This window comes from Nansenia antarctica (assembly GCF_963989245.1).
Source record: "Nansenia antarctica genome assembly, chromosome: 5".
NCBI classification, from domain to species: Eukaryota; Metazoa; Chordata; class Actinopteri; order Argentiniformes; family Microstomatidae; genus Nansenia; species Nansenia antarctica.
In genome coordinates, this window is record NC_137690.1 from 72944833 (window position 1) to 72957275 (window position 12443).

At 50.1% G+C, this 12443-nt stretch overlaps 1 protein-coding gene across 1 annotated transcript in view; it reads right to left on the minus strand.

The window, feature by feature from the left end:
- Positions 1–912: 912 nt before the first annotated feature.
- The window catches only part of LOC308158359 (uncharacterized protein), a gene marked incomplete at both ends in the record, with an annotated part of 86148 nt that continues 74617 nt past the window's right edge, over positions 913–12443 (minus strand). The window contains 6 exon segments of the mRNA XM_080531948.1: positions 913–1067; positions 2345–2450; positions 7244–8816; positions 9147–9376; positions 9605–10121; positions 10245–10441. Of these exon segments, the coding sequence (XP_080388074.1) occupies positions 913–1067; positions 2345–2450; positions 7244–8816; positions 9147–9376; positions 9605–10121; positions 10245–10441 (2778 nt within the window).

Consider the following 12443-nt stretch of genomic DNA (forward strand, 5'->3'; position numbering starts at 1 on the left):
CCTCCACCAGCCTCCACGGTGACTGTGTTCTACACATGTCCTCAGAGAGATACCACAGCAGATAGTCTCTCTCTCTCCTCCATCACCTCCCTCCCTCCCCAACCTCCCTTCTCCATCTCCCTCCCCCACCTCCCTCCCTCCTCCACTTCCCTCCATCACCTACCTCCTCCACCTCTCTCCCTTCCCCACCCACCCTCCCTCCCTCCCCCATCCTCCACCACCCTCCCCAACCTCCTTCCCTCCACCTCCCTGCCTCCCCAATCTTGCTCCCTCCCTCCATCACCACTCCATCACCGCTGTGACACAAAGAAAGAAAATCCAAGAAAAAAAGATTCTAAACAATTCCCAAAAACGTGAGAAGAGACAGAAAAAGTTTCTTATTAAAATTATTATTTTTTATTCTGTTCTGCTCCCAGTAACAACAGCACAGTAATGTCATCAGCCTGGCCTGGTGTGGACACGCCCCCCCCCTGTGATGTCACAACACAACACACGCCCCCCCCCTTGTGATGTCACAACTCAACACATGCCCCCCTTGTGATGTCACAACACACCTCCCCCACACAGCAGTTACAAAGCACAGAGCCACAGCCAGGCAGTGTGAGACCACGGCCGGGGGGGGTCAAAGGTCACTGACCGGCTCCATGGTGTCGTCGTTGCCGTGGCGATGGAGTAACACAGTGTAGTTTGTTGTTGTTGTCGACGTTGTTGTTGTTGTTGTTTTTATTTTTCAGCAAGGCGGATGCAAGTTTTTGCAGAGTGAGCGCACACACACACACACACACGCACACGCACGCACACACGCACACACACACACACACCACAGTCCTGGCATGGTTGTCACGGCCGGGGTAGTAGTATACAGCCACAGTATACCGCAAGATGCAAAAAAACAGAAAAGCCTCGGTTTCGCTACGTTGTGTTTTCAGTGTAGAAGCGTGGGGGTCGGGGGTCGCTGTGTGGCACGTGTACACAACTCCCAGGTCCGGCGGTTCGAACCCCGGCCCGGGCCCGGTAGTACCTCCTCACAGGTACAGCGGCGATGGCGGAGGCGGCGGTGGTCGAGACTGTGCAGGAAAGGGTTAAAGGTCGTAGGTCGTATCCAAAGTTCTTTAAAGAAGTAATTTACAGCACGCTACAGTGTCATGGTCGTCAGACACACACACCCCCCCTCCCGCCCCCCCCCGGCCACACGGTGGTTCCCATGGTTACCCAGTTGTGGTCGGTCGGTGACCAGTAAGAATACAGTTATGTACTGGTCTCTGATTCCACTGAAGGGTTTGGACGACAAGGGGAGAAAGAGAGTAACAGACAAAAATAGACAGCAGGTTCATAGATAATACTGTAAATTTAGTTTTAAGACAAACTTAACATAGATCTTTAGCTTTTTGAAATATACTATTATATATAGATATGCTGTAAATTGCAATGAAAGAAATATATCCACAACAGACTTGTTTTTAAAAAATAGAAGAAGTTTACAATTGCAGACGATCATCAACACAACAAATAGACAGAAGGAAGGAGAAAGGGGGTCAGAGATTTCCGGTGTCATGGCAAATTCTGTCCGGCTGACTGATCCCGTCCGGGTTAGCGTCACGACAGGGATTCCGATAGGCAGTTAGCTTCTGTTGCTATCCCACTGAAAAGGGCGACCGAATGTGTCGAATTTTGGAGATCATAAAGCTTCTAAAGAGTCAAAATAATGACGTCATCGCATCGCCGCTACTGTATGCTAACAACGCTGTTTTTTTTACTTTACTACAATTCACTGATAAAATCCGGTTTGGTCCGTAATTACCCAGTAAACAAAGAGTCCAAAAGACGTCCTTAGGGAAGCCGGAATGTGGGTTCAGATTACGTTTTTCTAGGACGTCCAGATGACGTCTTTCTAGGACGTCCAGGTGTCTTTGAGACGATAGAAGACGATAGTAGTCCATAAGACGTCCTAAAGATGTCATCTAGACGTCCTAGAAAGACGTCATCTGAACCCACATTCCGGCATCCCTGAGGATGTCTTTTGGACTCTTTGTTTACTGGGTATGGCGAAGGCATTGACAAGGTTTCACAACTTCCACTACAGTTTCTGAAATAAATATACACTCTTTTTGTATGAAACAAACACCCTCTTCGTCTATTTTACCCACTTTTGCTACAGTAGCGAACTACTCTGTTACTAGCATAGAAATGGCTACGAAGTTCATGTTAGCATAATCGCCAATCGTTGCTAGCTACCTCGCCAGCTAAAGCGCTGTTTCGGGTAGCCTAGCAACAACAAACACGCTGGTTCAGTCCACTCCGGTTTGAAGGCCGCTGTTTAAGGTATAGACGTGGCACGACCTACATTTTTTGTTGTCCATCAACGGACGACTCCCATTGAGGAACCCAGAGGCGTCGTTAAGCCTGGGCTCCTGGAGCTCTAGCCCCCAATAGCCCCGGATCTCTGAATCCTGGAGAAAGAAAAAAATAACTCACAATCTACCGCAACGTCATCGATTTAGCACGTCGCTGTCAATTTAGCGCAAGCCCCCACTCCACAACCAAAAACTGTGCTAACAACCCCCCACAACCTCCCACACCCCATCAACGAAACATTGGCTGGGCTAAGCCCGCAATGTTTCAAGAACCTCAGGAGGAACCATTAGCTTAATCCATAACTAACGGACAGCATAGTTCCGTGTGACCCAGGTCAGGGGCCTACCGTTACCCAGACAGTTTGACAGACAGTTGGGTAGCAACGTCCACCTAAACAACGGACGCTAAAACTGCCGTTTGGAATCCCCTTGGTGGCGCTAGCGGGGCAGCAGGTGAGGTCAGCCGGGCAGGGTTGGGAATGACAGGCCACCACCAACCTGGCAGGTAACACACAGTCCAACTGTCAACCTTGTGTCATTGGATCCTTGTATGCTGTTGATTGTAACAAGCAGAAGCTCCCCTTGTTTACCTGACACACTTGGCTTAGCCGTACATATATTTATTTATAGATTTTTTTTTTTTAAAGACAACCTACTTTATCGTTCTTCCATCCACAAAGAACACTCTTTCTGTGTTGTGGCTGAATACGAGGGAGATAAGAGATATTCCTTGTGTTTCTCTCTCCAAAAGAAAATTATTTCATATTTCATATCTTAGCAAAAATGGAAATTGGAAATGGTAAATAATAATAATAATATCCCCATATCAAGATGCTAAACAACAATTTTTATCTAATGCTACCCACACCTCCACAAATATATGTGATATATATCTAGATATTTAAAGAAACGCAGAGAAACTTTACACAGCAACTTTGTGTTTGTATTTTTTTTCTTCTTCTTCTTCTTCTTCTTCATCTTCTTCTTCTTCTTCTTCAGCTGAAGTATGGCTCAGATGCAGTCACAGGCAGATACAGGAGCTGACCTTATACAGTGGCACGGGAACTAGCTTTGTGAGCCACTACTGACAACATGCACAAAGTTGTAACGGTATCCCCCCCCCTCCCCCACACCATCCCTGCCCCCCACAACCCCCACCCATCCCACGCACACACACACACACACACACACACACACACACACACACACACATACACCCCCCCCCCCCCACAGACACCCCCCCCCCCCCCCCACACACACACACACACACCCCAATTCAATAACCTCTTGATGACAGATGGCAAATTGTCCGATTAGAAAGGTCATACTGTATTAATGTGCTGGTGTCCAATTTTTGCTGTAAAATGTGCTATGAACAAGCTAGCTCTTCAGTTCAGTATGGATTTACAAGAAAGGTAGAGTGGTCTTATTACCATGTCAGTCAGCCCCCTAGAAATGGGTTTAGGGGGTGTCGAAATATCTCTGGTAAGCATCCTACTGTATCATGTTGACATCATAACCATGACACGAAATGACCGTAACTGACAAAAAAGTAACTGACACATCGCTTAGCAACCTAAGTAGCTAAGTTAACTACCCACAACAAACCACAACATCTGCCAAGCTCAGTCAGAGAGCCTGTTTGACTTCAAAATGGAACCCGACTAGAATTCGGGGGGGGCGGGGGGCAATGTATCTGTGTGGTTTGAAGTTGGACCATGAAGAACAACAATTCTGACTTGCTTATGAAATCTGACTTGCTGTGCAATTGGCTGACTGGCTTTGAAATCCTCAATGAAACATCCTCGGAATTCCTCTGAATTCTCTTTGAACCAACAACTGAACATTATGTGCAATCAATAACATCTGTCCAGTACCATTCTGAGGTATGTTGGACCACAGTACACACGTCGTCACAGCTTAGGCCTTCTCCTGGATCAGGTACACTTCCTGTCAAGAAAACCTTCATGATTGGTCATGAACAGTGCGGTCCCACAATGAACGGTCAGGATCTCTGCTCTAGTGCCTTCCAGGACCTAGACGGGTCCACACCAAAGCGGTCCACATTCATTTTCGTTTTGTAATTATTATAAATTCAACGAATGTTCAACGAATGCTAACAGGAATTTCCTGGACTGTTTTTTTAGTCAGTAGGCTATATGTTCAAAATGTGGAAAAAAACAAAAAGGGGGATTTAAAAAAAACAAAACAAAAAACGATCATTGTCTCGTAACTTTACTATTTACACATACAAGACTCTTCAAGAATACGGGTCGAAACAAACTAATGATTAATCTGGGAAGTTGTTGAGGTGTTGTTGCCTTCAGTTGTTGAGATGTTGTTGCTTTCAAATGTTTTTTAAATGCTAAACTGCATTTCGTTGTCTGGTACTTGCACTCTAAAGTTGAATCTAATCTAATCTAAATCGCCACTGATACAATGCCTGTGATGAATTTCATGAAGGAGGAAGGCGACCATTCATTGATTGATATCGCATCCGAAAGCAGCACAGTGTAGAAAGAAAAACATTAGCGATTCTGAGCAGAATCGCTAAGCAGATACCAATCGCAAGTCAGCTAAACATGGAGAGTCTCTCCCACAGATCTCTGATCAGGAAGTATCCGTTAATCCTCCCGCCTCTGGGATCAAAGACGTGGAAAGGGGCACATTAAAGGGTGCGACGGGGGTTGCCTTGTAAGCAAGAGAGCACTTGAGGGTGGCAGAGAGTGTGGATATCTTTAAAAGAAAGCTTTAAAAAACACACCTTTTTAGCCTGGCTTTTTATCTAGTGTTCAACTTGTACTTGTACCCCTATTCTCTTATCTCGTATTTCTTGTTTTTATTGTGTTGTGTTTATTTTATAGATGTCTCATCTACTAGCTCTTGTTTTATTGTGTTGTGTTTTATTTACCGTTGTTTTTATGTTCAGCACTTGGAGTTGCATTCGATGCATGACTTGTGCTGTATAAATAAAGTTTGATTGACTGATAACCATGACCAATGGGGAAGAAGCCTTTAAATAGCCTATTGACTATTGACACATTACGTGCATCTCTGGCAAGACAGCAGTTTAAAATATTATAGGCTTAAACTTAAACAGTAAAGGCCTACAGGTATTTAGTATATACAACAGCTGCTTTGCGGCTCCTTATATAGGCCTAGCTATCCTAGGACTAATTGTTTGCAGTAAAATAATAAATGAAAACAAAATGATCTTTCTCAGACTTGGGTTGCTGACCCCTGCTGGACAGCACTGGAGACCCTGTTATCGACTTATTGGTGCTATTATTTGACTTTGTTTCAGAAATTTGTCATCAAAAAACGTGGTTTTGGCTCAACTGTGACTGAGCTAGCAACCGTGACTAAGGGAGCTGGCTACCGTGACTAAGGGGAGTTAGCTACTGTAACTAAGGGGGGCGGGACTTAAGGAATATTTGGCAAACGGTCCATCAGTTCTATCCAGCTTCTACCCAGCGGTTCTACACACAGGCCCCTCCCCCAAATGCTACGGTGTTCGTAGTGTCGTCATAGTTGCAGCAGACGGAGTCAAGGCTACATACAATCATACGTGACAGCAGCTGGTGAAACTGTGAACAAGTCGCCAACTGACGGACCGTTTCAGACTTTTATTCTGAAAGATGTAAATACATTTCAGCGACACTCTCGCTAGTCAAACCAAAACATTGCAACGCTTGACTAGCGAGTGTGTCATTGATTTTCAACAACGCTGTACATTTTTCAGAATAAAAGTCTCAACATTTTGATTGGTTGGTGACTTTGGTTGGTCCCGGTTTCACCAGCTGCTGTCACAATTCATCCTGCTAATTGGTTGCCCCTTGCCACTGACATTAGGTAGTTGAAAACATTTAGTGTGAACCCTATAGTACAGCACAGTGCTTACATCGTGTCATAATCAATACACATCTGTCAAATAACACATATAGTAAAATAACTTTTTGTAAATATAAAATATTGAACATGAACCGTGTGTGGTCTGCAGGTAATGTATTGCTCAGGAGGGGGGGGGGGGGGGATGGGGATGGGGGGGGGAATACCTGTGAATGAACTGAAACGTGACAGCATGGTATGTCAGCCCCACTTTAGGTTTGGCACTCAGCTTCAATAAGCCAGTATAAGTATATCAGTCACAGTAGACTTTTACCCTGTTGTCAATAATACGAACACGGTAACGAACACGGACACAGAATATCAAATCTGAGCTTGAGAGGGTGAATGGGGGGAAAAAACTGGAAAAAAAAACTGCTATTATTATTCTATTCCCCCTTTAAAGTGAAATGTTGACACGACAATGACAGTTAGTTATTTCACAGTTCTGTGTGTGGTGTAAACAGTTAAAGGTAAAGGAAAATTCGGGGTTAATGTTGCGGAGGGGGAGGGAGGGATGTCAAGAATGTGTTTCTGTACCGGTTGCCTTCAGTAAGGAGGCCTATAAATGAGTACCTGAGCCCTCAAAAAGCTAATATAAGATCGTAATAACACCCACTCCCACTTCCACACCCAAAGACACACCCTGTGAGGGGCGGCCACCCCGTTTCCGATTTCGAAATCCAACTACTAACACCAATTCAGTTTTTACCAGCAACACACAGTTTTAGTCTTTCAGATACTCTGACAGGGGAAAAATGAAGAGTAGAGTCACATGACGTAAACACAGCGTCACTGTCCACTCCGACTCTGACTTGATAATGGGGGATTGATTTGTGCAAGAGTTACTGTTATAGGTTGGCCAGGGTCACGTGACCTGACTCTGCTGTGACTCTGCCGCACAGTTATGACCCACAGTTTTGTGTGTGTGGGGGCGGGGGGGAGGGCGCGAAATCTCAGGTCTCTTTGAAGCGGCCTCACACCACACACCACACACCTCACACCTCACTCTCCACGCTGGAGAAGTGTGCCGAGCCCCTCCGCGAGCAGAGGCCCTTGCCCTTGAGGGGCAGGTGAGGCGACTGGAACCGTTGGGACTGGGGCACCGAGCGCAGTCTCTGGTACTGGAGTTTGGCGCTGGCAGAAGAAGCCATGGCCGCCGACGACGACGGCGGGGGAGGGGGAGGAGGGGCGCCGAGCGTGGAGGAGGAGACGACGGAGGGAGAGGAGACCGAGGAGGAGGAGACGGGCGGAGGGACGTGGATGGGGTGGTGGGACGAGGAGGAGGAGGGAGGCGCGGGCAGGGCCGGGAGCTGGGGGGGGGTGGCGAGGGCCTGCGGGGGGGAGGAGGTCTGCCGTCCGGCGCGGTCCGTCCGTTGCGTCCGCTGGATGCTGAGGTTGGACTGGCTTCCCGCCGACCGGGGTTGGTTCTGGTCGGGTTTGGGCCGGTGCTTGGGCTTGGTGCTACTGCTGCCGCCACCGAAGCCCTGACAGAGCGGGAACAGCTGCTCCTGGCTACGGGACGCGACCCTGGCCCATTTGGAGTGAGGAGGAGCGTGCGGATGGTGGTCGTGGTGGGCGGAGTCTAGCCAGTTGCTGTGCGGCATGTAACCCCCCCCGCCCCCTCCCCGTCCCTTGTCCTGGGACGACTTGCGTTTTGCTTTCTTCTCCTCCTTCACGGGCAGCTTGTCCACCGACCAGTATCTTCGAGGGGGCGGCGGCGTCAGCGGAGGCGGCGGCCACTGAGTCCCTCCTGAACCCCATCCGGATCCCCAGCCTCCGTCCTCCCCTGCTGCACCGCCCCATCCCTCCCCCCCCCCACCCCCACGCCCCAGGAACAAGTCGTCCCTGCTGTTTACGCTGCCGGCTTTTTCTCTGGCGGGATAAGTGCCGAAAAACCAGCCTCCCCCTCCTATGCCCCCGACCGCTCTCCCCTCGTGGCCTTCCCAGTACCTTTCAAACTTCCCGAATTCCCCGGAGGAGCCTTCGTCGTCCGTATAGATCCCCACCACCTTGTCCCGTTCCCTCTCCGAATCCGACGCCGCCCTCCCCCTGCTGCATCTGTGTCTCTTCGCTCCCCGCTCGACTTTCCTCCTTTCTTCCTCCTCTAGATCTTCCTCCTCCTCGTCCTCCTCCCCTTCGGAATCCCACTCTTGAAAAGACAGACCCTCTTTGTTGGAGGGAGGCACCTCACCCCTCTCGTTCCTGCCCAGCAGGGGCCGCCTCTCCCCCTCCCTCCCTACTCCCGCCTCTCTGTCGGAGCCCTTGCTCTTCCTGCGTTTGGACGAGAGAGGCAGCAGGGGTAGAAACGAAGAGGGAGGAGCCTCTGAAGGTGGGTTTCCACCTCCTGCTCCCCAGAACTTGACGGAGGTCGAGGTCGGCTTACTTGAGCTCTGATATCGCTTGCTGGACCTGTGATGCCTGTGATGAGGACTTCTGAGATGTCTTTCCTTGCCTCTGCTGTCCTCTCCATCCTCCCTTTCCTTATCCTCTTTCTCCCTCCTTTCTTCGTCCCTGGGAATATCCCAGCCGTAACTCCTGACGGAACTCTCGCTCTTTTTACGGAAAGGTTTACAACTGGCAAGCGCAGGGTAGGAGGAGTAGTCTTGCGTTATGGCCTTGAGTTCTTCTCTCTGCTCGCCCCCCTCCTCGTGTTCCGACCGTTTGCCCCGATCTCGCCTCTTGACCTTGTCCTCTTTCTTTCTCTTCTTTTTCACTTTACGCCGCTTGCGCTCTCGCTCCCTCTCCCTCTCCTCTCTCTTTTTTTTCTTTCGGCCCTTCTTCCTCCTCTTTCTCTCTCTCTCTCTTTCTTTGTGGTGCCTTTTCTCCTCTCTCCCTTCTGCCCTGTTTCCCGCTCCTCCTCCTGCTCCTCCTCGACCTCTGTCCCTCTCTCCCCAGGAGGCCCACCACTCCTGCAGCTGGGCCAGCTGGCTCCCGGCCCTATCTCTCCCGTCCTCCCTCTGTGGTTGGGGCTTGCGCGGTGGTATGGGCGGAGGGGGCGGACTGCAGGGCAGCGAGCGCGAGGACATGCGCGACCGCCCTTTCCTCGGTCCCAACAGGAGGCTGGACTCTTCCGTCAGCTGGTCCGAGTCGTACTCGTCCTCCATGTCCCAGTCCCCGGCCCGGTACCGGAAACTCTGCGAGGACGTGTACGAGGCGGTGGAGGAGGAGGGGGAGTTGGAGCGAGAGAGGGAGACGGAGGAGGAGGACGACGAGGACGACGTGGACGAGGTGGAGGAGCTGGAGGTGGAGGTGGAGACCCGGGAGGGGGAGGGGGTGGTGGGCGTCTGGGTAGGGGACGAGACAGGGATAGGCAGCGGGAGCTGGGGGGGGCGTCGGCCTCGTCGACCACCCCCGTCCCTCACGCCGTACCTGCCTCCCCCCCCTCTCCTCCCCAGGGGAAGGATGTTCTCGTACAAGGGCCCTCCAGAGCCCTTTCTTTTGGGGAGGCTGCCCCTTCTCCAAAACGATGGGCGCCGGGGGGAGCCGGGGAGCGGCATGAGGGGCTTGGACAGTAAGGGATGCCCGGGGATCTGTCCTTTGGGAGGCAGCCGCGGCATTCCTTGGGAGGACTTGGGACCCGAGGGACAAACCCCGGTTTGCGGGTCAACGTTCGCCCCTAAGCCCTCCGGATCGATCGGACCGTAGTAACGCTTGTATTCGTCCAAGCCCCCGCCCCCCACGCCACCGGGTCCGCCTGCCCAATGAGGAGGCAGCGCATACTGGACCATGTCCTGGATCCCACTGCTGCCACCACCGCCGCCGCCGATCGGCTTGTCAGCGCCGGCGGTCTTCGGACGGTTCCAGCGGTCGACCACCGCCAGCTTGCGGTCGTGTCGCGGGAGGAAGCTGGAGCAGGGCATGGGGCCCTCCAGGAGGGGGCTGTTGGAGGGGCCGAGGGCCATGGCGGAGTGGCCGGTGGTGGTCGGGAGGGGGGGGGACCCGGGGAGCAGGCTGGTGTACGCCTGCTGCTGCTGCTGGTGCTGCTGCTGCTGGTGCTGCTGCTGCTGCTGCTGCTGCTGGTGGAGGAGCTGCTGCATCTGGATCTGTTGGTGCTGCACCATGGCGATGGTGGTGTTGGGCACCACCGCGGAGACGAGCGGGTGGGGCGGGTGGGGGGGCGGCATGGCGGAGACGCTGTGGTACTGGGGGAGGCCCCCGGAGGACGTCTCGTCTTCAAACCGGCAGCAGCTGTACATCCCCTGGGTGGGAGAGAAGAAGAAGACGGAAGGCTAATTAGGAGACAGGAAGGATGACTAGACCATCTGATGATGACATGTGATGTGACGTTTTGAAATGTTTTTAGGAAATATCATCAACCATGCATGTGTCAACCAGTGTCATGACACCTCGTGAGCTTAGAATGATAAGGTTCTATCTCCGTCTAGGGTAGTTCAGAGATATTGAGCGTCAACGTTTTTACATTCCATTATGTTTTGTGAGATGGAACCTTTGTATTTTATTAATTACTAACTAAAAAATGTCAACATTTAAAAAAATAACACCACACAGGCATTAATAAACACCTAATGGATCAGATTATGTAAAAAAACTAAATTTTGACAAAAATGGAGATAGAACCTTATAATTCAAATAACATTTGAAATGTTTTAGGAAATATCATCAACCATGTTATGGTGTATTACGGGGTTAAGGGGGTTTGTGCTGTTACGTGGAAGAAAAAGAACAGCCCTCAAAGTTCCACTTTGTGTCATAACACAAACGCACGACCAACGCACACTTAGCGACCGTGGGATTTCTGTTGCTGCAGCCGAGCTGTGGAGCACCTCGGCAATATTAAAAAGATGGGTTTTTCGTCTTGACTTGAACATATTTGCTGAGGTTGCATCCCTAATGTAAACTGGCAGTGCGTTCCACAATTTACATCCCTATTGATACTCTCAATACATTCAAGACCGAGTCAAGACGCGTCTGTTCGGACTCGCCTTCATACCGTATGGCTTGGGCCCTGACTAACACTATATAGCCTTATACCTTTTTGTTTGTTGTGTTTTTTGGGGGGGTTGTTTTTTTTGTTTACTGTCCTGCTTCTCTTCTTTTTCTTTCTTGTTTCTTTCCCTTCTTTCCTGTACAGTGTCCTTTTAGTTTGAGACAGGCGCTTTTAAAAAGAAAAGAAAAAAGCGAAACGCTGTGAAAGTAAAGTGTGACCCCCCCCCCCCCCCCCTGTGTGTTTTGCGCCAGTAAAAAGGCTTTCCCCCACCGGGGGGGTTTGAGGTGCTCTTACCGCAGTATGTGGCAGTGGCACTCGAGTAGCAGCAGCACTTTATCTTTACAGTGTGTTTAACACTAGAAGAGCCGTGCCTTTTTCACCTACTAAAAGAACCTCTTTACAATGCTCAAGCTGCTATTTACACACAACGACCACTAGTTGGCCACCTTGTAAATTAGCCTGCTTCCTCCACAAAAAAACGGCAAAATAGCTTCATATTAGCTTATCCTGATGTGATTTTGAAAATGTAAGGATACTGGGTGGTAGGACGCACATATCTAGGGAAAGTCATGAAAGGAGGGTCCTGAAATTTGATCGAGTGCAAAGAAATAACACTTTTACTTTACTCACAGGGTTCAAATGACCCCTCATGGCTGTTCTGGTGTTAATCCACCTAGCGGGCAGCACGCTTCACGGGTGTCTCTCCCATTTCCCTCAACATTTTTTCCCGCCTTTTTTTCTCGTCGTACAGTAATGCACGGAACGGAATGAGGGAAACAGTATCCATGGTAATGTGCGTGTTTGACACACCGTCGTCCCCCTCTTTAAAATTCCATGCATTACAATGAGACCCCTGTCTCTGTCCCTTAAACCCTGTCCTCCGATTTCTACCTCCACTAGCCTCCTCTTCTTCTTCCACCTCCTCCTCCTCTTCCACCTCCTCCTCCTCCTTTCGGTGTGTTTTTACGACTTGGCTGTTGAAGACTCTAGATGCTGACTGACTGCGACGATTTGCGGGTTAGAATGTGCTGAATGGAAAGGGGGGGCCGGTGTTAAATCATAAGGGCTTTAGCACCTAGCGAAGGTTGATTTCATTCAAAACCCGATACGTCTTAATGAAGAACGAGTCGTCATCTCGGCTAAATCTCAATTATCGGCGGGACACAAATCTGATGGTCCGAGAGAAGAATGTCCGCATCAGCACATGAATCAACACAGTCCGCCGAGCGCAGGAATCAACATGCTGTGAAATT